The 24,516-nt window shown below is 42.8% G+C and overlaps 1 protein-coding gene across 2 annotated transcripts in view; it reads right to left on the reverse strand.

Moving 5' to 3' along the window:
* The window catches only part of CPT1B (carnitine palmitoyltransferase 1B), a 75,992-nt gene that overhangs the window by 1,555 nt on the left and 49,921 nt on the right, over positions 1-24,516 (reverse strand). For both annotated transcript variants that reach the window (XM_063926624.1, XM_063926625.1), the window contains exons 12-18: positions 19,911-20,016; positions 19,595-19,711; positions 17,606-17,770; positions 16,681-16,815; positions 16,435-16,587; positions 12,469-12,582; positions 11,396-11,488 (exon numbers count right to left, since the gene is read on the reverse strand). In XM_063926624.1, coding sequence (XP_063782694.1) covers positions 11,396-11,488; positions 12,469-12,582; positions 16,435-16,587; positions 16,681-16,815; positions 17,606-17,770; positions 19,595-19,711; positions 19,911-20,016 — 883 coding nt within the window. The remainder of the gene's footprint in view (positions 1-11,395; positions 11,489-12,468; positions 12,583-16,434; positions 16,588-16,680; positions 16,816-17,605; positions 17,771-19,594; positions 19,712-19,910; positions 20,017-24,516) is intronic.

The raw sequence follows: 24,516 nt of genomic DNA on the forward strand, positions 1-24,516 counted from the left end.
ATGCACCATGGCCGCATATGTCAAGAGATTGACAGTCTGCAGCCATTTGGTGGTAGAGAGGGGATGGCAACAGGACCCGTCTCTCATAATGGAAGCATGTCACCTCCATTTTGGGGGTGTGCAGAGGCCAGGATCTTTGTCAGAAGACAGAGCTTTCCAGGCCTCTGGGTTGGAGCTGCAGCATACAGCTTGCGAGACCCCATGGGTTATGCTGATGGTGTGGCAGGTGACCCGATACTAGGACACAGCACGGCTCTCTAATGCATGCAGGAGGTGTCTACTTATAGCAGATGCCTCCTGCTGCATTCCCATATCAGAGCAGCGTTGTTGCTTCCGAGTGATGGAATTCCAACTGAATTAGGCCCAGGGTCTCCTTGCTAAAATAATCAGTCTCAGTCTGTCCAGAACCTAGGTGGCAACTATGCCGACTGTGATAAAGCATTGAGGCAGCCATGCCACAGACATCAAGCCCCAATATGAATAGCAGGGGGGTTTTCATATTAAGGATAGTAAATAAAATAATAACATTTAATATATAATGCCACCCCACTGATCTTGACTATCATCGCACTATGGGGGCAATTTAGTACATTCCAGAGCAGTACACTGCAGCCACCAGCATTGCAGGTCTTTTGTGAAAGTGTGCAGGAAATGTATGGTGGTGAAGATAATGCATACGTCTGATATGTTCCCAGCTGACCATCACTGTGATGCCTGGCAACACATCATACTGAAATGACTTGTCCCCTACATGTCACAGGAAGCCTGGCAGCCATAAGCTGGTGTAAACATACTCAGGAACCCTTTTTTTACCACTGTGTTAAACAGTAACATGTTCATCCCCCACATAGTCCAAAAGGAGTCCTTATCCTCTAATACCCCTTTCACATCACACAAATAACCCGGTATCGACCTGGCATATTGTCGGGTCGACAAGGGTCAGTGTGCGGTGTAAAAGCTCCAAGTCCAAATTCCCGGGTCGTCTGTCCCGGTAATTCAACCCGAGTTATAAGCAGTGTTATTCCCGGGTTGAATACCGGGTCAGTGGCTGCGTAAACGGATTCCCAGGTTGCGACCCGTTTACTAGATAGGGAGAGGCGGCATGGGGGAGAGGCGGCACGGAGATGAGCTCATCTCCCAGCGCTGCCGCCGCTCACAGCTCCACCCCCCACCGATATGGCAACCGACCCGGCATATTGCCGTGTCGGACAGCCATCCAATAGGGGTAGGAGTGTCTCCAATGCCGGATCCCACCCGGAAAGGACCCGTTTCCAATTCCTGGGTGGGATCCGGCATTGAAGATGTGAAAGGGGTATTACAGTAGTCTAACTGGGAATACAATAAAAAAAACCTTATTATGGGAAAGCAAAAGCTCCTTATGAAGCCTTTCTGCTAAATGACACTGAAGAGAATGAAGCCAAACACCAGCTTTTCCCACACTGGGCTACATTTGTATTGTGCTATAGTATACAGTATATCTGGAAAGATTTTGGTGTGTATTGAAGAGGTAAAATAGTGTTTTCTTTGTGTATTTATTTAAGGAAAACCAACTGTGTTTATTTTTATTTCTGTTATAACTATTGTGGAACTTATACTTATACTGCATGTGCCAGCAATAAATGGTTGAAAAGACTTGCTGGAACATATAGTACCACAATAGCTGGGATCATTGGGATGGCATATTTTTTACTTCAGTGGTCCCTATTTCTTTTTAATGATCACTATCACATGGGGGCAATTAAGCATGGGTTTGGCTGGCTTAAGGAAGCGGTCCCACAACTTGTATTTGTGGCTACTGTCTAGTGCAGAGGTTCCCAAACTCGTTGCTCAAGGAGCACTAACAGTCCAGGTTTTAATTATATCCAAATATGAGCACAGATGGTTAAATCATACTGACTGAGGTACTAGTTAAGTCACCCGTGGCCAAGCATGGATATACTTAAAACCCTGGACTGTTGGTTTTCCTTGAGGATCAAGCTTGTAAACCCCTACTCTAGTGCAGTGGTTCTCTGCCTCAACTCTCAAGTAACTATCCCCAACAGGTCATGTTTTGAGGATTTCTGTCTGTGGAAGCAGGTAGGAATTGGTGACCCTGCAACATAGATTAGCTCACGAGTGCATGATTAAATAAACCCACAAAACATAACCTGTTGGTGGTACCTGAGCAAGGGAGTGGAGAACTACTGATATAAAGGCTCCAGGCCAAGCTGAATCATCTGGGATTGGTTTACACTAGGACAGAAAGACCAGGTTACAGGTTTCCTTTGTTACAGTGGGACCTGTCAGGCAATCCAGGCTTGGTAATGGTATCCACTTTAGCATGGGGACAATACAATAATTTATCCCATTATTTAGTGGTAAATAGCCCTATTCTAAAACAGCAGCTATTCATTTCTGTATGCTGTATGTTTATTTACTCATCAAACTGATGATGACAGGCATGGGCGGATTTAGGGGTGATGGCGCCCCTAGGTACAACAGTAACCGCCGCTCCCCGCCTGTCTAATTTTACTATTTTTATTGATTGGTTATAAGCCCTCATTTGATGATAGCCAATTTAATAGAATAATAAAGAAAAAGTCACTATGACATTTATTTTTTATTATGTATACATATTTACTAAGTAGGACAACTTACAGGGCAGTATGTGCATGTCCTACCCATTTACACTCCATTCAAGATGGCAAATTGTACAGTACAGTGGAAATATTCTGACAGTAGCAAGACAAGTATCCAAGTACCGCCCCCAAACAAGTGCTACCCCTTGGCACATACCTAACGGGAAGTTCACCACAGATGACAGGCTTTGCCCCGGACACAGCTGCACCTACTGTATGAGCAGGATTTTAAGTTGCAAATATATTTTTCTAACTCAATGTTCCCATGCATAGATGCATGTGTGAGTCACATCGTGGGCCGGATGTAATGAAGTCGGTGTTGACAAGAGGTGCGGGTTCCCGGCCGAACTGAGACTTTTTTTTAAAGCGGCAATCATGTACAAGGCTGATTTTGCCTTGTACATGATTGCCGCTTTAAAAAAACAAAAACGTTCAAATATGTCCGGGAACCCGCACCACCAGCCAACTCAGACTTCATTACATCCGGAGCCTTGTGTGATAACTAATACAATATTTTAAAAGTTAAAATAAAATCAGCGATGTTTAGCAGTCAATGAAAATCTTTTTTTTTTCTTCAAATGTTGTTTATTACAGCTCTACTTTACTACCTCGAATTAATAGCTATATAATATGAAGAAGTTATCTGTAAGACCTTCTGCAATATTGTTCCCCTCCTCCAAAACGGAGGGCTGTTTGCTTTCCGCATGCTTCAGACCAAATCACTGCCTGCACTACATGCCTGTACCCAGTTCCATGGTGGGAAATGCAGTACAAACAAACAAAAAATATCAATGAAACAAAAAGAAAAAAAAAAAGAAGCTATCAATAGTTCCAGCTGCGATCTGTGATCAAACGGATTAGACAATTTAATAATTCTTGGTGCAATACTTGACAGGACATACTTGATTATTTAATATATAATTAGTTAAAAGCTAAATGACATCTCTAATGTGAGATAAATGAGAATTTTGCAAGCACTTTAAGTTGTAAATATCTTTTTCTTCCAATGCTTTCAGGATCAGACAATAAATTTACTTTGTCTAACACTGGTGCGCAAATTGTTCTCAATGTCTACCGATCTTTAGCATTGCATTACTCATTTCAGATAACCGTAATACAAATCCAATGAAGCTACAGTAAAAACTACAAACTGCCTGTTCCTATATAAAGCTATTAGTTACTATGGGGGTTATTCAGATATGGACTCAGATTGCTGCATACGCACACAGGGCAAGGCCGACCAGCATGTGTGTGGCGCTGCCTCACAATGCATTGTGGACGCATCGAATTAAGGTTGACCCCTGCCAGCGCAGGCTGGCTGCGCTATCAGGTGATCTGCCGCCATTTTTTTTTTTTTTTACTTCAATAGTTTTTATTGAAAACAAGTTTTCTTTTTGCAAGGGGAAAGGGTACAGAAAGAAAGAAGGAAGGGGCGGGAGGGTACAAAGAAACAAGGGAACGGGATGTAAACATGTAAATATCAAAATTGTCAGAAGTTAAATATAACAATCCAATATAGATACAATAGGAAAAATACAAAGTCATCTTGGAAAAAGATACAGATAAAGATAAACACGGGTCAAACATGAAAACATATCAATAAACAGATAATCAATAATAGACACAGGGCTAGTAAGGCACAGCCGGTGCACAGAGCGGAAGTATAAGCCGAGTCAGTTAGGTGGAAGGTGAAACACCCCCTCCAGCAGTGACGTAGTCATGCCATGCTCTCCATTTCACCATTGGGGAGGGGGCCGCTGAAGAGTAAGGCATGAACTCAGTTTCCATAGTAAAATGGAATTGAATTTTGTTGGTGAATAGTGATAGAGGAGGAGGAGGAGGAGGAGAAGCTTGTTTCCAACTTTGGGCCAATGCAGCCCTGGCAGCTATACAAATATGCCCCACCAGATATCTCTGATGAGGTGGTATCTCAGCAGGAAAAATATGGAGCAGGGCCATGGCCGGAGAGGGGGTGAGGGACAGGTGTAAGACCGAATTAATCAAAGCAAATATCTCGCTCCAGAAATGTCGAAGGGAAGGACAGGACCAGAAAATATGGAAAATATGGCCTATTTCCCCACAGTTACGCCAGCAATATTTGGAACAAGACTGCCAGAATGAGTGTAGCCTATCCGGTGTTAAATATAGTCTATTAAGGAGTTTGATATGCATCTCCGTGTGTTTCAAGCACTTGGACATTCGGTAAGAAGAAATAAAAATTTGTTCCCATTGGGCTTCAGATAGGGGAAGATCCAAGTCTTGTTCCCATTTCAGCTGCGCATTAGACTTCGTAGTAGTAAGCAAGCTGATAAGCGTCCTGTACCAAAACGAGATGTCCCCTTCTAGAGTCACACAGAGATACACGTGTTAAGACAACCTGGGATAACGGGTTCGGGGGAGCCATCTGTCTAGGCAAACCTTTGTACCAGTGGTGAATTTGAAAATAATGCAATAATTCTCCACTGGGGAGATTATATAAAGACTGGAGTTGAGAAAACGATAGCATAACATTACCATCCATAAGGTCCCCCAAGACAGTCAAACCACAAACAAACCAGGTAGAGAGATTTAAATTAGGGATTAATTTAGCTATGGCTCGTAGTGAGATAGTAGAATATGGAAATTGATGTCCAGGCAGGCGAGTCACCAATTTATCCCAGATTTGTAAAGATGTTCTAGTGGCGGGGAGGAGGGACAATAAGCGGGGTCTAGAGTTTGGGTGTATCTTAAAAAGGTCTTCTTAGGGAAGGTCCAAACTCCCAGTACGTTCAAGAGATACCCATCCCACTACAGGCGCCCCACTCAACCAGTATTTAAACTGGGCCAGCACACATGCCTCCTGGTAAAGGACCAGGTCAGGCATATCTAGCCCTCCCTTTCTGCAAGGGAGAATCATTTTGGACCGAGCCAATCGGGGTGGCCGTGCCTTCCAGACATAGCGTAGCATTATAACACGACATCTATCAAGGTATGTTTTAGGGAAAAGAAAAGGTATGGTTCGGTATAAGTACATGAGTTTAGCTAAGAGTCATTTTGAAGGCTGCTAGGCGGCCAATCCACAAAATATCATAAGATAGCCAGGACTTAGTCAGGTCTAAAAAAACTATTAATGAGTGGAGGTACTGTAAGTTAACATCAAAAACAAAGGCCATAGAAGGTGAAATTTGGATCCCCAAATACTGAATTGAAGCCGAACGCCAGTTATATGGATAGTGTGATTGAAGGGTGGACACTATGGGAGCTGGGATATTAATGGGGAGAGCATCTGTCTTTGTTGTATTAATTTTATAAAAGGAAGCTTCACTATACTGTCCCAAGATAGCATGCAAACAAGGAAGGGAGGATAGCGGGTCCGTGACAAACAGAAGGACGTTGTTCGCAAAGAGGCACAACTTGTGAGTAGTAGTGCCAATAGTCACCCCCGGGAAGCCCCCAGACATCCTAATCTTCTCAGCAAGGGGTTCTATGCTCAACGTAAATATTAAGGGTGATAGAGGGCAACCCTGTCGGGTTCCATTCGTAATAGGAAATGTATCGGAGAGGAAACCGTTACTAAATACCCGTGCAGAGGGGGAGCTATATAGAGATAAAACCGAAGAAAGAATATGGCCACTAAAACCAAACTTGTCTAGAACTGAGGACATATATTGCCAGTTCAGTCTATCAAACGCCTTCTCTGCATGTAAAGAGAGCAGGAGAAGGCCAGTGTTAGAGGGAACAATATCAATCAAGTCAAAAACCCTACGGGTATTGTCAGACGCCTGTCTACCAGGCACAAACCCAACTTGGTCATAGGCAATGAGAGATGGCAGAAAGAAATTTAAACGGAAAGCGACAAGTTTGGCAAAAATTTTAATATCGCCGTTCAATAGTGCAATGGGCCTATAATTTTGACAATGCGCTGGGTTTTTACCTTGCTCGGGTATAGTGATAATTTGAGCCTCCAGCATTTCTGTAGGGAAAGCACCAAGAGAGGAGATTGAATTATACAAGGAGGTCAGGGTGGGTGATAGTTGATCACAGAGAGAAACATAAAATTCATTTATGAAGCCATCTGGACCGGGGGCTTTATTATGCGGGAGTGATTTAATTACTTGAATTAACTCGGAGGGGGTCCACGGGGCATTTAGTGTCTCGAGCTGTTCCGCAGAAAGGGAGGGGAGTTTGATGTAGGCTAGGAAGGATTGTATAGAATCAGGAGTGGGTTGAAAAGTAAGGGGATCAGAAGAAAGGTTGTACAGCTTGGTATAATATCTAGCGAATTGATTCGCTATGTCATATGGATTGGACACTTCACCACCCTGAGGAGAAATCAGATGTCTAATCCTATTACGAGCCTGGAGAGCACGGAGCTTGCGAGACAGCATTTTCCCCAGTCTATTACCAGTCAGGTAAAATTTCTGTCTCAACCTATTTAAAGCAAACTGGGTCCGCCTCATAAGGAGTTTCTGAAGTTGGCCTCGGATATCCTTTAATTCCCTACATAGAGCCCTAGAGGGGTGGAGCTTATGCCTATGTTCAACCTCCTTAAGTTTCGATTCCAAGTCTTGTTGTTGTTGGATAGCTTGTCGTTTGAGTCTAGCACCGGCTTGGATCGCAGTGCCTCGCACAACTGCCTTAAGGGCACACCAGATAGTCGGGACAGAAGTATCTGAGGGGGAATTAGTTTCCATATAGAGGGAGATGCAATCATCAATCGTTTTTTTAGATATAGGGTCCGACAGCAGTTGGGCAGATAGGCGCCACGGCCGAGGGGGGGTAAATTGGTGGCAAATATTCCAAGACCATAGGAGAGGAGCATGATCGGACCAGGAAATAGGCAGAACATCCACCTGTGCTGAGTGCTGCAAAGTCCACTTATCGCAAAGAATAAGATCTATGCGAGAGTAGGAATTGTGCACTGGAGAGAAATATGTATAATCTCTCGAAGTTGGGTTCTGAACTCTCCACAAATCATACAGGTCATATTCTGCCAGCAAATTACGGAAGGCTAGTGACGGGCCAGCCAGAGCCACAGACATCTGGGAAGAAGACCGAGGAGATCTATCTAATTTAGGATCAAGCACTAAATTATAGTCGCCCAACATAAGCAGGGCACCCTGACGAACCCTCGCAATAGTCGAGCAAACTTTTCTAAGGAAGAGGACTTGGTTAGAATTGGGAGCGTAGAGAGATACAATCGTAACCATCTTATCCTCCAATTTTCCAACTAGAATGAGGAAACGTCCATTCTTGTCAGCTATCTGGGACAGCAGTTCAAACGAAACAGAGCTCCGAAAAAGAACAGCCACTCCCTTGCGCTTGAAGGGGCCATTTGCAAAAAAGCCATCTGGGTATCTCCGGTCTCTCAGAGCCGGGGGACCTGCTGACGAAAAATGCGTTTCCTGCAAGGCAACTATGTCAGCTCTGTGTTTATGAAAAGTGGTCAAGGCTAGCCTGCGTTTATTGGGGGAGTTCAACCCTTTAACATTCAATGAATATATTCGTACCATTTAAAATATAGAAAAAGCAAAAACAGCTGACATCCCAAATTGGGGGGGGGACAAACTAGGGAAAAAAGAGGAAAGGATAGGCAGGAAAAACCAAAAGGGCCCATTATATCGGGACCGCATTGCTACTGCAGGGGAAAGGTATGCAGTAGAAAAAGTATGGGGAGGTGGCGGTAGTATCACCACCCTGGGTACAAAAAGCACATGTATACCTGGAGCAATAACGTATAGCCCAACTACAAGTACCAATAAGGGTACCAACAAGCACATCAACAAATAATGTAAGTGACTAGTGAGATACCCTCATGTGTACAGTAAGAAGAAAAAGAAAGATAAAAAAGATAGAATCAGAGGAAAATGCAGGTACACATAGTAATATAAACAGCAAATGAAGGAACCAAAAGCATACACATATATAACATATAAACTCACGTATCCGGTATGCATTATAAGGGGGACGGAGTCCCCAACCAAACATGAAGATCAACCAGGAACTACATTAATTGGAACATTGAATACTCAGTCAGGTCGCAGACCACTCACGGGTAAGTGGCAGGCGAGGTTTCAATGTAGAGGGCACTTTGACCGAAACATCCCAGTCAATAAGCAGCTTAACCCCAGCGTCCAGAGTGGCAACTACGTAGGAGGAATTCTCATGGGAAATCACCAATTTCACTGGGAAGCCCCATCTGTATCTAATGTCATGAGAACGTAGTGCCTCCGTGATAGGAGCCAGAGCTCTACGTTTAGAGATGGTCAGTGCTGAGAAGTCAGGAAATATTTGTATGCCTCCAAGCATATCCGAATCAGACGCAGATCTGGCAGCTTGCATTATCCGTTCCTTGGTCGTGAAGAAATGAACACGGAGGAGGGTACCCCGAGTGTAGGAGGTGGAAACCAACCGTGGTTTCGGAAGCCGGTGAATGCGATCCATGAGAAGGTCTCAGTTGTCCGCCCCAGGTAGCAGTTTGCGGAAGAGGTACATAGCATAGTCCAGAAGTTCCGAATTGGCCACAGAGTCTGGGATACCTCGGATTTTAATATTATTTCTCCGCGACCTGTCCTCTATATCCGCCAGTTTGTCTTTATGCGTCTCCATCTCAGCTTGTTGTCGGTCATGGGCCGAAATAAGGTCATTATGAGAGGACACCAGTTCCTCCATTTTACGTTCAAGGTGGTCTGTGCGATCACTTAAAGCAGTTAGCTCCACTTTAACTTCCCGGATAGCCAGAGAGAGGTCTTGAGTGAGCTCAGATTTAAAAGCCGCAAGGACTTGACACAGAGTCTTGACAGTGAGAGGATCCGTAGAAATAGAGTCCACCCCAGGGACCGATAAGGAATGGCCAGAACTCTCCTTAGGACGGTCAGGTTGGCTCGATGGGATGGAGCTCCCGGCAGGAGACGAGGAGATACAAGCCCCTTTTTGATTAGAGAAAGCCACCGGGGGTGGGAGTGCGTCCTTAATTTTTTTAGGAGGCATCGTTTGAGGGCTGCAGTAGAAGGAGTAGACGAGTGAAACTGGAAGGCCAATGCGTCACAGGCCCTGGAGGCAGAGTAGTATGCTGGTTCCAAACAGAAGCTACTATGTATGCATGAGAACCCCGGGTGGAGGCGTAGAGAGGACAGAGGACAGAGCACATCACATCCCTATTCAAACATTATTACATGCAGAGAGATCTTTGCAGGGTCGGGGAGAAATGACAAATATGAGAGAGGCACAACAAATCCCAGCAAGGGGGTACTCACAGATCCAGTACAGGGGATTCCAGCAGGAATCGGCAGCACTACCACATAATGGAATATACACCCCAAGGGAGATGTAGTAGAAAAAGCTGGATGAGAGCCCCAGGCAGATATCACTGGTCCTGGTTTAGCTCAGGGTTCAATTTCAGCCTCAGAAGGAGACAGAGCTGCAGAGATGCACAGACTGAAGAATCCAAAATGGGCGCTGGCTGTGAATGTCTCCTTCCCAGCTGGAGACAGAGGTGGATATCAGGCACACAGGAGTAAAGCACAAGGGCCCACGGGTCCTCGGCCTCTGGGAGCCCACAGAGACCCCCCAGGAGCCTGCAGGGAGAGGTAGGAGCCGTCCGGCGGAGCCACGTCCCGTTTTCCCAGGTCCCGGAAATCCGGCCCGGGTAGGCTTGAAAATTTAGTCCCCGGCTTCAGGGCAGAAGGTAGGCCGCAATCTGCAGGAGCCTCCAGGAGTGCTCCCCGATTCCGCGGACCTCACCAACCGGCCAGCGCACAGCAGCAGGAGTGGGGGAGAGGGCACCAGGCTGAAAGGAGCAGAGATGGATGTGCAGGGATGGAGAGAAGTGCCAGAAATCCTGGAGATCTGCTGAAACACTTCCACTCACAGCAGCAGCTAGGCCACGCCCCTCTGCCGCCATTTTTTTAATCAGAGCAACTGCATGTGACGTCACGCAGCTGCGCAGCTGCCCTAAAAACACTCCCAGCATACCCCTCTTTGGCCCGCCATGCAGACAAAAAGCAGCGTTCTCGCACACCCAACGCTGTCAGTCATGTTGCGGATGCGTCCTTCAGAGATGTCCTCACAGTGTGAATGACCGTGCAGGCACGATGCGGCTGCTGCGTGTGTGCATTTTGCCGATGTAAGGCAAACTGTGATGCGGCCGCATTAACGCCCAACTCTGAATTAGCCCTATGTCAGTAACAATAGTGCAGCAGCGTTTCTTTCCTTAAATAGGTCATACTAAAAATTGTCTCTCTAGTCAGGTTTGGTCTTAGACAGTTTTATAGGCTGGTGTCATTTTGACCTCTAGTATTGTTTTAAAATGTCATTCCTAATCCTACTTATAATTAAGTAATTGCTTTATAAATGCATTTTCATCCGGAATGGAGTGGTATCCTGGGAATAGCCTGAATAATACAGATTATTAAACTGAAGGTTCATCTCAGGATTATTACTGCATGTCCTGTGCTGTAATCAGCATTAACTCTGTTTATAATGAACTCAGAAGCATAAAATAAGTCAATACTGTGAATGACAGATGTATAATTGTGCAGGAATACAACTACAGTACTCTACACAAGGGAAGCAAATGAGGCTGGCCATGCTGGCACAGGGCATGGAAATATATGCAACATCGTACAGTAAATGCCCGTTCTGCTGTTTTGTGCTTACTAGCTTTCCACTTTGCCCTCCCCAAGTTGTCTTAGATATTTAAAATACATATTTTACTATGGCAGTATGCCAAAACGATATGTGTGGTACATTTTTTAAATTGATAATGAAGAAATATATAGGAAGTGCCAATATCTTACCGTCTCCGGGCTGGAGAATTTGCTGGAAATGTGCAGAGTGATGACATTCTCCCCAGCAAAGATGTAGGAGACACCGTACCCATCATCCGCCACCTGGAAGAGCATGCCATAGTCAGAGAGTGCGGAGAAGTAATGAGTGCATAGTGCACAGTAATGAGGCAGGGGCAGGATGTCCTAAATGGATCTATGGGGCAGGTAGTGTAAAACATCTGTTTCTGTGGGTGACCCTCACTGCCTCTGTAATGTCACCATGCCCTGGAGAATTGCTTAAAATTGTTTTAGGCAAAAAAAAAAACCCAAAACAAACAAAAACAAAATAGAACTAGCTGTAAGGCTGACATGTACATTTATATAGAGATACATATAAAAGGAATAGTGATATTTAAATAAATGATTTTAAAGCAACGGGCCTCTGATCATAATTCTATTGGGTCACTAGTATTGGCAGAAGACAGCATATTTCACAGCCTGAAACCAGAAAAAAATGCAGTTGTCAATGTCAACTGTATTAAGCTACATCACATTGGCAGAAGGATGAGCTGCTCGGAGACTAATCTTCCAAACCGTTGCCACTCCCAAATTCATACAGAGCCTGATCTGAGTTGGATGCATTTGCAGCGGCTTTTGCATCCAGCCTGGATAGCCTACTTACTAGTTCATGCTAATGCACCTATCAGCTCATCTGCATGCGCATGAGTTGCTCCACCCACAGTTTTTCAGCCATCATTAGTATTGGCACTTGCACCTATCTCACACTGGGTGCAAAAGATCCATCTAAAACAAAGCATCCAGATGCCTCAAACAAGCATGGAAGTCATGCTGCACGCCCATAGCACTCCCAAAAAAATGAATCTGTGCTGTTCGTCGCCATGGGTGCCACCCAGAAACACCCAGTGCACAAACAGCTGCATCTGCTTGAAATGTGACTCGCCTGCAGACACATCGTGCAACGCACGCGCAGTCTATAGAAAATCATGAGTAATGTCTGTTTCTGCGCTTACATCTGCCTCAGGATCAGGCCTACGGTGTTTATAAAGTGCTTTCATAACAGTAAACGGTCTCCTTTCACTTACGGGTCCAAATCCCCCTCCGGCAGATATGTGGTCTGGAAATTGCTCCAAATCAAATAATTTTAGCTGCTGTTGTGGAGTTTGTGAGGTGGAGAGTCGCCAGGGTTCGGACAGCACCTGTAAAATCCATAGTGCATGCTCAGAGATTCCCTTTCACACAGACCAATACAAGGCTGACATTTTCTTGAAGAAGAGAAAGACATGCAAATACATGTACAGGATATGCATTGTAAGGCTATGCCTACTCTATAGTCTACTTTCTAGGGTTATACACAGTAATCTGAAAGAGAGTATACACTCTTTCAAATCAATATTTTACATATAAAGACATAATTAACAATCATCAAGCCCCAAAATGCTATCAATTAAACCTAATGTGACAGGTACCTCATTAAGGTTTTAATAGCTACAGTAGTTATGTGTTCAACATAAAATAAAGTATCATTAAGAAACCATGGCACTGTATCAGAGGATGCTGTGTCAGTTTGCCTAGTGCATCATGTTCAGGCTGATGGTGGCACCTTGTCATAAACTAGGTGCATATGGTACACTGTGGAGAAGTGCTCATCTGATGTGTACATCTCTGCATGTGTGTGGAAATGTATCAAGCCCCGATAGCTAATGCTACAAAACTGCTTTTTTTCATACAGCCATGCAGAAGCAAACCCCCGGTGCAGTCTCTGACACAGACAATATATCAGGGTAATAAATGTGAACTAAATATGGAACATTCTTGTTAATCACTCATTCATAGCGGGCTGATTAGCAGTAAAAAATGTCCACTAGACATTAGTCTGTTAAAAAAAAATATATATTTTTATTTCACATCAATATAAAAGACCATAGGGATAGATGTATGATCCGGCGACGTGTGTGTGTGTGTGTGTGTGTGGATGAGTGAGTGGTATCAGCACACGTTATGTGCACTGATACTGCTCTTCTCCATGTATTTAATGCGCCCCTGTCATTATCGGCGCTGCTATCTGTAAGATAGCATGCCGATGTGCCGGGCAATGTAAGAACGGTCAGTAGCACTGACTGTTCAGACACCTGCAGCCATTGATTTCGCCAGCTCAAGGTGTCGTTGTCCTATTGACAGACACTGTAGTGGCTGCTGCAACTGCCTGCTCCGGTCTGCGGTTGGGAGATCTCACGACAATAGCGAGCTCTAGCACATGCGCACTGGAGCCGGCCAGGGGTGAGACACAGCGCATCACTGTGAAGGCTGGCAGCGATTGCCGGACGGAGCAGTTTTCACTCCCTCACTCCAGCAAACAAGATGTTGTTACATTTTGTCAATAGTGCTTCCTGCTTCTCCTAGGTAAAGAGTCAAAGAACCTGGCATGATCAGTAAGCTCTAACGAGCAGGGCCCGCTTCCCTCATGTGCAGTTCCTTCTCTGACTTAAACCATCTTCTACGTCATACTCCCTTCGCTGGCACCAAATTTCTTGGTTTTCTGCCACCCTTATACTTATTTCAGTGTTGTCTGCTGATGCAAATATGTTTATATACCCTGTACTTGTCCTATATTGTTTTGTATTGTATTGTTTTGCTTATTGGTTTATGTACTCTGCAACACTGCGATCCCTTGTGGCGCTATATAAATAAAGGATAACAATAATAATAATAATTATTATAATAATCAGTGCCAGTATCATACATCCCCCATCAGTAGCGAATCTTGCCACGGGCAAGCAGGACTTTTGCCCGGGGCGCCGCCATCCGGAGGGCGCCGCACCATGGCAAGATCCGCTGCTGCTGTGGTGCCCCCTGCTGCCGCGGCCCGCTGTCCGTTGTGAAGGGAAACTAGACGCTACGCGTCTAGTTTCCCTTCGTGGGCTGCCCGCTGTGAAGGGAAACTAGACGTTGCGCGTCTAATTTCCCTTTCTGGAGAGGACCTTCACTGTAATGATGTGCGGTGCGCGTTGACGTCATCGCGCACCGCACAGCAAAGGTCCTCTCCACGAAGGGAACTAGACGCTTAGCGTCTAGTTTACCTTCGTGGAGAGGACCTTTGCTGTGCGGTGCGCGTTGACGTCATCGCGCACCGCACATCCTACAACAGTACAGGGGGCGTAACGGACCACGCCCCCTGTATGAAGCCACGCCCCCTAATGCCGCCCGGGGCGCCAGAAGCCCCGGAACCGGCCCTGCCCCCCATGGTCCCATATCCTGGAGTAAAGACTCTGATTTCATACACATAGGTACAATTGATAGGCAGAAAAAGAAGCAGAGTGATTTGATGCTGATGCATTTTGTATGGTCACCGTCTGTAGTAGTTTATGGTCTTGTGTTAACTTTTATGAGTTTCTTACAAATAAGCAAAGAAAATAATATTCACTTTTAGGGTGTGATTCTTGGTAGCAAATTAAAAAAGAAAGGTACTTAGGCCAGGATGTAATGGGAGCTGATAACGGCAATATGTCCGATGTTTGCGTCATTTTGCAAAGTCGGTTAATTTATTACTGACTGCAAACCAGATTTTTCGGACGCTTTTGGTTCTAAAGTAGAGAGCCTGATAAAAAATCAGATCCAGATGTTTTGCCTATGTTAAGTATATAACTAAGCCGATGTAATGGATTACGATATTGCAAGTCGGACACAAAACAGCTCTAAAACTCTCAAAGAATTTGGAGGTGGGTTTTTTTGCCGAGTTTGTTATAAAAATGTTGGAAATCAATTAGAAGTATACCTTACAAGCACATTTTAAACACTTTTCAATACAGTCTGACACTAAAAAAGAAAGAAAAAAACTTTGATCTCTAAAAATAGTTTACGTAGTATGTAATTTTTGCACATGAAAATATGTCTGATACACAAATGGCTATATCAGGATGCACAAGCAGCTCATGCAGATATAATTGATATATGGCATGGCTATATTCAGTGTGTAACTGAGACTGTATCAGCATATCTAATTATGTAACAGTGTTTGGCTGGAATACATTGTAGCATAACATTTTGTATGCAGATACTGTACATTTGCTATTAAACCCAGAATATAGGCATGCTGAATATTATTTTAAGCAGCATCTTGTACATCCTATTTGCATCATTTTAAACAGCTGCTTGTGCATTATATTCGCATAGTTTCGTTTTAGAAGCAAAATGATGAGAATAGAACGCACAAGATGCTCATGCTGTTTAAAATTACATGCCGCATGCCTGTCTTGTGTGTAATAGCAACTGTATCTGCATACAGAATGTTATGCTACAGTGTATTCCAGCCAAACACTGCAACAAAAATAGGTAAACTGATAACAGTCCCAATTACACACAGAATACAGCCATAAGTCATATCATTTATATCTGCAAAAGCTGCTTGTGCATCCTGGAGAACTGGGGTTTATGTAGGCTGTGTGTTGCTTTAATCATGGGACTTTTGGGGGCCAATGGGTGACTTTCTCTCACACTGTGGTCCTCCTAAAAGACGCATTTTGGTTGGTCCGAAAATATCGGACGTTTTCTATTCTACAAATACCGCAACACCTCGGATCCGATACACAGAAGCCTGGACATAGATGCACGCCGTTACATTGCCTGAGTTCTGAAAAATAGACGTACACTTGTAATGTCCGGTGTAGTGTGATAATTTCCCGGGTGGCATTATAGGCTCCCATTACATCCTGGCCATAGTATCTGGAATAAACATACTGCAATGCAAGAGGTGCAAATTAATTTATTATTGTTACCCAGCAATGTAGGTCTGAATTTGTACACGCTCCTCTCACATCTAAATCTATCTGCATGTTACATCTACCCCACTTGCAGTGCAGTATAGTTTTACCAAGTTGCAACCTTATTTGCTCTTTTTTGCTTTACTCGAAACTAAATTAACCCCTTAGTTTTACTTTAATGGGAGGTATATGTACAAATAAAAGCACTTGTCATAAATATTACAAAATAAATATTCTTAGAATTACCAACAAAAATAAGTGACAAAACAGTATCAGAGTATATTGTCTCACCTGCTGAAGGAAGGGAGACTCTGTTCCCAGATACTTGGATACAAGATACAGGCAGAAGATGTGACGGTCAATACCCTTCCCTGTCATTGCTAAACGATACATTAGCTGGTGCCGCTCTGCCGCTGCTCTGTATAGGGCCAGGCGATTATCCCTCTAAATAACAATGGGTGATGATCAAACTGAAGTCAACAAATATGAAGAGCAGAAAAAGGAGGTCAGATAAAAAGGCATAGGGTAAGTACCCACACTTTGATTGGGATCCTCCATGGCTTTCACAAATTCACAGGACTGGGTGGTGCACGATCTCACAGTTTCTGTCCGACCTTCGCGGAAAAGACGAGTCATGGAAGCTTCATATGTCAGGCAGAAGTGACCCTTATCCTGTGGTATCCAAAAAGTGACACAAAGATGGGCGACATAGTGACTTCTATTTACCATAACAGCCAGGTTACATGTTATTTAAATAAAATTACCTTAACAAGCTAGTGTCATCATTTTCCATGCAATGCATTATACTTATGGTATTATAATGCAACAAGTGCCATTATCCATTGCATACTTATTCTCCCTATTTCCACACATATCATTGTTCCATCATCAATTAAATACTTCTTCTTACTTCCCCATTAGATTTCTTCTCAGTTTTAAATGGTTACAATTCATATTCCTTTCAATCTCACTATCCATTTCTTTTTAATGTCCTTGCTTTTGTATCCCAATATATCTGTATACTTTCTAGTCCTTCCTAGCCTTTTATATTGAGAAATCTGCAGGTACTGTGTTAATTAAAACAGTGATTAAACCAGATGTGATGGACACGTTAAAAATTCTCATGCAGGGGTCTACTACGGTATGCCGGCGCTCAGCATACCGGCTCCGGGATCTTGATCGCCGTTATACCGGCAGCGGGGCGAGCGCAAAAGATTCCATGTGGGTGTGCTGTGCTCGCCACGCTGCGGGCATGGTGGCGCGCTACGCATGCCAAGCTATTTATTCTCCCTCCAGGGGTGTCGTGGACACCCCAAGAGGGAAAATAGTTGTCGGTATGCTGGCTGTCGGGATTCCGGCACCAGTATGCGAAGTGCCGGGAACCCGACAGCCGGCATATCAAGTGCCACCCCTCATGCAGCATACTCTGTTGGCAGTGCTAGTGGTTCATTGGTCTCGTTACCCTGTAGTGAGCCAGCTGTAGGGCAATCTGTAGGAAGGCGTCAGGGCTGCTTCTGCACTTCTTGATGAGCCCTTTCCCAAAGTCTGTGAATCGGAGGCAGTGAAAATCCACATCATCTGCGAGTGTCTTGGCTGTGAAGTAGGAGGACTCAATGACGTCACGGCACTAGAAGGAACCAATTGTTTTCATTAGCTGACCTTTTTGCTGCTTAACCAGAGTGGGCCTAATTATTCTGCTGCTGTGTGAAGTTACATGACATCTTTATAAACCCTTGCATAAATGATCATAAACATTGGCATTAGTGTTGTCTACCATATAAAAAAACAATATAATTTACATACATACATATATATATATATATATATATATATATATATATATATATACACACATTTTTCTAGATATGCATCATCATCATCAAAGCACAGTTTCCAGATAGACATCTCACAAAACTCCCACTAAAAAGCTGAGCAGTGGGTGAGAACACAGAAGAGGAATAATATATGTTATATCAGGGCTCACATTGAGAGAAGGTTGTGTATATCTTATGGCACTGTGATTAATGACACACTTTACCATACAGTACCAACAGATAAACTGAATTCTCTCACATAATGCAGCTTAGAGAATGGTTACACACAACAATAATTAATGTTAAATAAGAGAAAGACGTTGGATGCAGTGGCGGCTCCAGAATTCAAATAGGGGAGCCAGACCAACTGCCAGTGAGCCCTGGCCAGCGATGATTGGCAGCGGTTAGTGTGGTAGTTGGTGTGGCTCCCCAATTTGAATTGTGGACTGCGCTGCAGACCCCCCTCTGGAGCCGCCACTGGTTGGATGATTAATGGCTAACTTCCAGATGTCAACCTCTCTCATATTATCCTGCACTTATTTATCTGCTCAGAAATGTACACCTGAATCATCCAGAATTAAATTGGGCCCAATTATTTAGCCAATGCAAAAAGTCTAATTTTACATTAGCCGATTAGGAGAAAAGTCTGTGATAACCGCAGAAACAGATATCAACCAAATGAGATTAGATGGGGTAAGTTATCAACCTTTTACCAAAAGGACCTCTGTATATTAAAACATAATTTACTGCTACTCGCATATTAAAAGACTTAATATTTTTAATTGGGCAAACAGGTAATGTCCTCTATATTTTATCTTGGGGGCCAAATTCTCGAGAATCATTATTTTACACTTAAATACTAAGGGGTGGATATACCAAAGCTCGGAAAGAGATACAATTGAGAGAGATAAAAGTACCAGCCAATCAGCTGTTGCCTTATATGTTACACTTTTAGGGCATGTTTGAAAAATAGCAATTAGGAGCTAATTGGTTGGTACTTTATCTCTCACAATGTTATCTCTCTGCAAGCTTTGATAAATACCACCTAGTAAGTAATTTATATTTTATGCTTGGACACTAGTGCCCTTATTTATCAATGAGTGATACATTTCACTGTGAGTAAAAAGACTTGTTTTACATTAGCTACAGTATGTATTCCCCCTTCATGTTGTTGCTACTTGGCGATGCATTGTACCACAAAGAATTCCTAGTGTACGTGGGTACACCTGGCCAATAAAGCTGATTCTGATTCTGAAATTGCACCAGCCAATCCGCTCCTGTCATTTTTTCAAACACAGTCTGACAGTTAGGAGCTGATTGGCTGGTGCAATTTATCACTCACAGTGAAATGTATCACTCATTGATAAATAAGGGGCTACCAGTGAATCTTTACACTTAGCCACTTGCTTATGGATTCTATATTGTACAATAGTAACCAAACAATAAGGCGTATTGTTCACCAGTCAAACCCAGATTAGGCTCTGTTCACGCTAAACTGTGTGAGAGCAACTTCAGCTATAACTAGCAGTTAATAGCTCAATGGGTGGAAGCACTATACTGTGCAAAAGGCACCGTTACGTGAAGGAGGTAGAAGATTCACTCTACCTTAATCTTAAACAAAAAAATATCTTGCCCACCTGTGGCGGAATATCCCACTGTAATCTGTATGGGGGTGGAAAGGAGAGGCCAGGATCTCCACAGCAGTTCCCATCCTCTGTGTATCCCAATTCAAAGCAGTCAGTAGCCAACATGAACTAGAGAGGAGCAGAGAGGGAAATGAGTCTTAGATAGGAGGATGTATACAGTCCTTGCAACAGGGGAGTACAGGGGGGACACCTGTACACCATGCCCAAAGGTTCCAAGGGGCCCCAAATCTAGGATGGGCCTATAACACTTATGAGCTGCCAACCACAATATTTTTGTAAAGACATACTGACATACATATATTAGTACCTCCCACAAGTGGCCAATGACTGGTGCGTCCGCCCAGGAATGCTCAGCATTCAGACCCAGCCTCCCGTTACTGAACACAACTAGATTGAATGATTTATCAAACCACCTGAAATGAAAGCAATGACATGCAGTAAGCAAACATGAAGGCTATTGGAATATAATCAGTGTAAATGATTGTATAAAGTTTATCATGAGGAATCAATGTGCACACCTTTAACGTGTAAAAAACCATTAAGAAAAATATCAATCCAAATTATACATTTTCTATGTTATTAATGTTTTGCATACAATCACATACAGCATTTATAGATCAAAGATGAAAAGAAAACTGGAAACAGAATATAAAATAAAATAACACCATGTTGGATAAGTATTGGGACACATTACATGTGTACTGATGTCTAGTTAAGACTTGCAGATAATACACTGGTTACTGTAATCATATTTTTGTACTGAGAATATTAGGTACTGTAATCTCTTGCGGAAACACAGTACAATTTAGATTTACCAATAAAGGTTTCGCTGTTTAAAATAGTTTTATTTAGTAACAGGTGTAACCCATAGGTAATCTAATCATCTAGGAGAAAAAGTAATGTGATCCTTCCAGACAGCACTGTACATGGTATAATGACCCTGTCCGATCAAAAAGACAGAATATAACAGTGATACTGAGCATTACATTATACATGCTTAACATTGTGGATCCAGAGAATGAGATATATACATCATAAAAATATATACATTTTGTGTGGGCCAGCTGCACATTACTCAGCTGCCCCAGTGTCATATAATCTCAGAGTGGTAATGGTTAAATTACACTCTTCATCAGTCTCTCTAGATACGCATGAATTGTAGTATTAATAGTAGGAACATTTCTCAAGTGCGTTGGCGTCATTATAGTAGGAATGCACAGTTACAGATGATGGGTTGAAGAAGTAGGGACACAGAAAACAGCGGGGAGATAGTAGGCATATATGATAGCTTGGTGGGTATAGTTCTAGCAGGAGCACATAGCATGTGGTTGGGGATGGTAATAATAGGGACGCATGACAGCTGGGAGCTGTAGTAATAGACATAGAGATACTGATGGCAGCTGAGTGGATAACTGTAACTGTAGTATGGTTTTAGCCCTTGATCGTGTCCAGTTGCACCACTGAAGCACTAGGGAGTCAGCACGTGGCTCATTATATCTAGTGGAGGTCCAACCCAGGGGGCATAAACCCCCTACCTCTGGCCCAGTCAGTTTCCGTCTGGGCCCCCTTCTTTCTAGCCAGCAGCACAGAGACTATCGCTGTTCCAGAGTCAGGTGTGCATGCGCAGGTCTCTGGGTACATGGCACGACAGATCGATGAGAGTTCAACAGAACAAAAGGAGATGGAAAGAACCCCTTATAAAAGCGAATCCGTCAACTCCCAAAAATAGACAATATCAACCATACAACAACCAGAACTTTTCATATACGAACTCCTACAAAACAGGGCAAGAATCATTCAAATCAGGACAACAACAAGCAATACAAGATGAAGATGATCAATACAAACTCCTTTTACAAACCATACAAAACAAGAACTTTGAAAAGGATCATGAATCAAGAAAAAAATTGAAAAAAATAAATCATTGTGAGGAAACGGATGAAGAATCAGACGAAGACATTTTTTTAAGATATCGGCCATGGCATCAGAAAACCCCCAGATGTACCAGCACCAAGCAACAAAAAACTGAAGGAAGGAAAAAATATAGAAGAAGGGGCAAGAGAGGTGGAACTAGGGGAAAGAAGGAAAATGTACAAGTCATTCAAAAGTCTACTGTATTCAATTTAAGCAACAAACCTGTGACAGAAACACAAATGAAAATACTCCAGAAAGGTTTGACATTTGCGCCACAATCAAAAATCAACAAATTCGACCTCTACATTGATGTTCAAAAATTTGTGCAGAAGTTGTGCCTAAAGAAACACTTTGCCAAACAACATGAAAATTCCTCTGCAAATTTTCAGGATGACCAGTTTTTACATTCTTCCTTAAAGCCTACATCTAACATTTAACCTGGTATTGATACCTTTAAAAAACTATTGGAGAAAGAAACTGATGAAATACCAGAACGTCAAAAAATCAAACAGAATATATCTAAAGCAGAAAAAGAAGCTCTACAAGAACTGAGAGAAGATACTCGAATTGTTAAAAAGCCAGCAGACAAAGGTGGAGGAGTGGTGATTATGGAACGCGAGGCATATGAGAAAGAATCGGAGCGACTACTTTCAGACACAACAACATATGAAATATTGAAACAAGATCCAACCCAACAATATCTACAGGAGTTAGAACAACATCTTGAGGAAGGCCTTGAAATAGGAATTCAAAATAAAAAGGAATATGAATTAATTCTAGAAAATCATCCAAGAAAACAGACGTTTTATTTTTTACCAAAGATCCACAAAGACTTAAACAACCATCCCGGCCGACCAATTGTATCCGGAGTCAAATCAGTAACATCTAATCTGTCAAACTACACAGACTTCTTTCTTCAAACTTTAGTGACTCAACAAAAAAGCTATCTTCAGGATACCACAAGCATACTTCAGAAATTAGAAATAATGCAGTGGGAAGAAAACTACATCTTGTGCACCACCGATGTAAAATCTCTGTATACGTGCATTAGACATGATATAGGATGTGCCCATACCAGGTTCTATCTTTCTAATAACACAAGTTTACCAAATCAACTTTATCCTGGCAAACATTGAATTCGTGTTAACCCATAACTATTTTTGGAATGAAGATATATTTTATCTACAAAGTGTGGAACAGCCAAGGGGACATCATTGGCACCCAGTTATGCTAATCTGTTCCTCGCAAAATGGGAAGTTGATAATATCTGGTCAAACAATTAATACATTGGATATTTAACATGCTGGTATCATTACATCGACGACATTTTCTTTATATGGAGCGGAACTGAAGAAAACCTAGAAGATTTCAAGACCTACACTAACAGCAACACAATTAATCTGGAATTTGATACAACATCAAGTAAATAACAGATAACCTTTTTGGACCTTGAGATATACATTAAAAACAATACATTACAATCAAAAACCCACATTAAGACAGTTAATGGCAACAACATGCTTCCCGTAGGGTTATAAAATAGTTGAGAATCTGTGCAAATTAATTCAAAGGTGCAGCTAAAAACTGTATCTCTAAGTGTACACCCCTTTACACTTGCATTGAACAACTGGAAAAAGAAAAGGAAGATACAGACTTAAAGCACTCCAATAAAAGACCCAAATTTACATACAAGCACCCAGTGGGTAAATAAAAGGATAATACCGTTAATTATGGGTATATCACATATACAAACACTCTTTGAGGTAAACAGAAATCCAGCGTTGTTTTTTCCTGGGGGTTTATATCAAACAAATCCTTCATATACGTATAAACCTCATAAAGAGATAAAGCAGAAAAAAGTGCAATAGTGCAGTTATCCTTTTAAAAACACGCAGGTTTATTTTTACATTGCACTTACACCAAACAGACGAAACAATAGCGTGTAGACATATCCTCATTGGCAAATACAGCAACTGGAGGCAGTCATATATTTTTATACTGACCATCTTTTTTCTAAATAAAAAAGTAATGAATAGGGATCTACATGTGGCTCCCGCTATATTGAGGTCACTTCCGGACTAGAACTTCCGTTTTTCCTTAATGAACAATAAAGTTTAGGTATAAATAGAGACACTTTTTTAAATCAATCTAAGCTTGAAAAAGTGCTGTGTTTAGCACGAAACGTGTTGGTGAGTAAGCATTTTTTTCTGCAGAGGAGCAAGAGGGAAGAAAGAGAGGGGAAAGAGTGAAAATTCCTGAGGACATTCAACTAAGAAAGAGGTGTCAGAAACACGCTTAGTGGCAGAATAGCTGGTGTGGTAGTATAGGTGGGGCCTATAAGGGAGTTAGTCCCGGGGCAAAAGGGCCTTGTACTGTAAGTAGAGGAAGGCTTGAAATCCATCCACAGAAACCACACTGCCACAAATTCAAAGTGCTTATCGGGGGCTGAATGAAGAGTGTCATCCATGGTCATTTAAACAATGACAGCAATCCCAAGCAGACGGAGGGACCGGAGGACGCCAATGGAAGGGAATGACTGCTCTAGATGCCCTATTAATATGTTAAAGTAGTGATTTTTTTGTAATGGGACACAGGACTGTTTGAATGTGACAATAACCAAAAATCAGGTCCAGAGGGAACAGAGTAACCTAACATTTCTGATGCCAAGGCTATCATTTTATGGCAGAATGGAATACTCAGAGGGCGATCACACCAAATATGAATTAATGTGTCAGGATCCTTGTGGCATCTTTGGCAGAGAGGGGACATGGCAGGGTAAAATCTGCGGAGCATAACTGGGCAGCAATATCACCAAGTTAACACCTTGTACTTGGTTTCCTGGACTTCCAGACTAGAGGAGCAGACATGGGTAATCTGACAGACTTGGTCCCAGTAGTCTGCGTGCCTTGGGGTGTAAAGTCCCTGTTCTATGCTTCCGTAAAGAGAGGGTTACTGGGGAACAGGCCATGCAACAGTACTTGGTAAATGTCTGAATATAT

This window comes from Pseudophryne corroboree, chromosome 6 (genome assembly GCF_028390025.1).
Source record: "Pseudophryne corroboree isolate aPseCor3 chromosome 6, aPseCor3.hap2, whole genome shotgun sequence".
NCBI lineage: Eukaryota > Metazoa > Chordata > Amphibia > Anura > Myobatrachidae > Pseudophryne > Pseudophryne corroboree.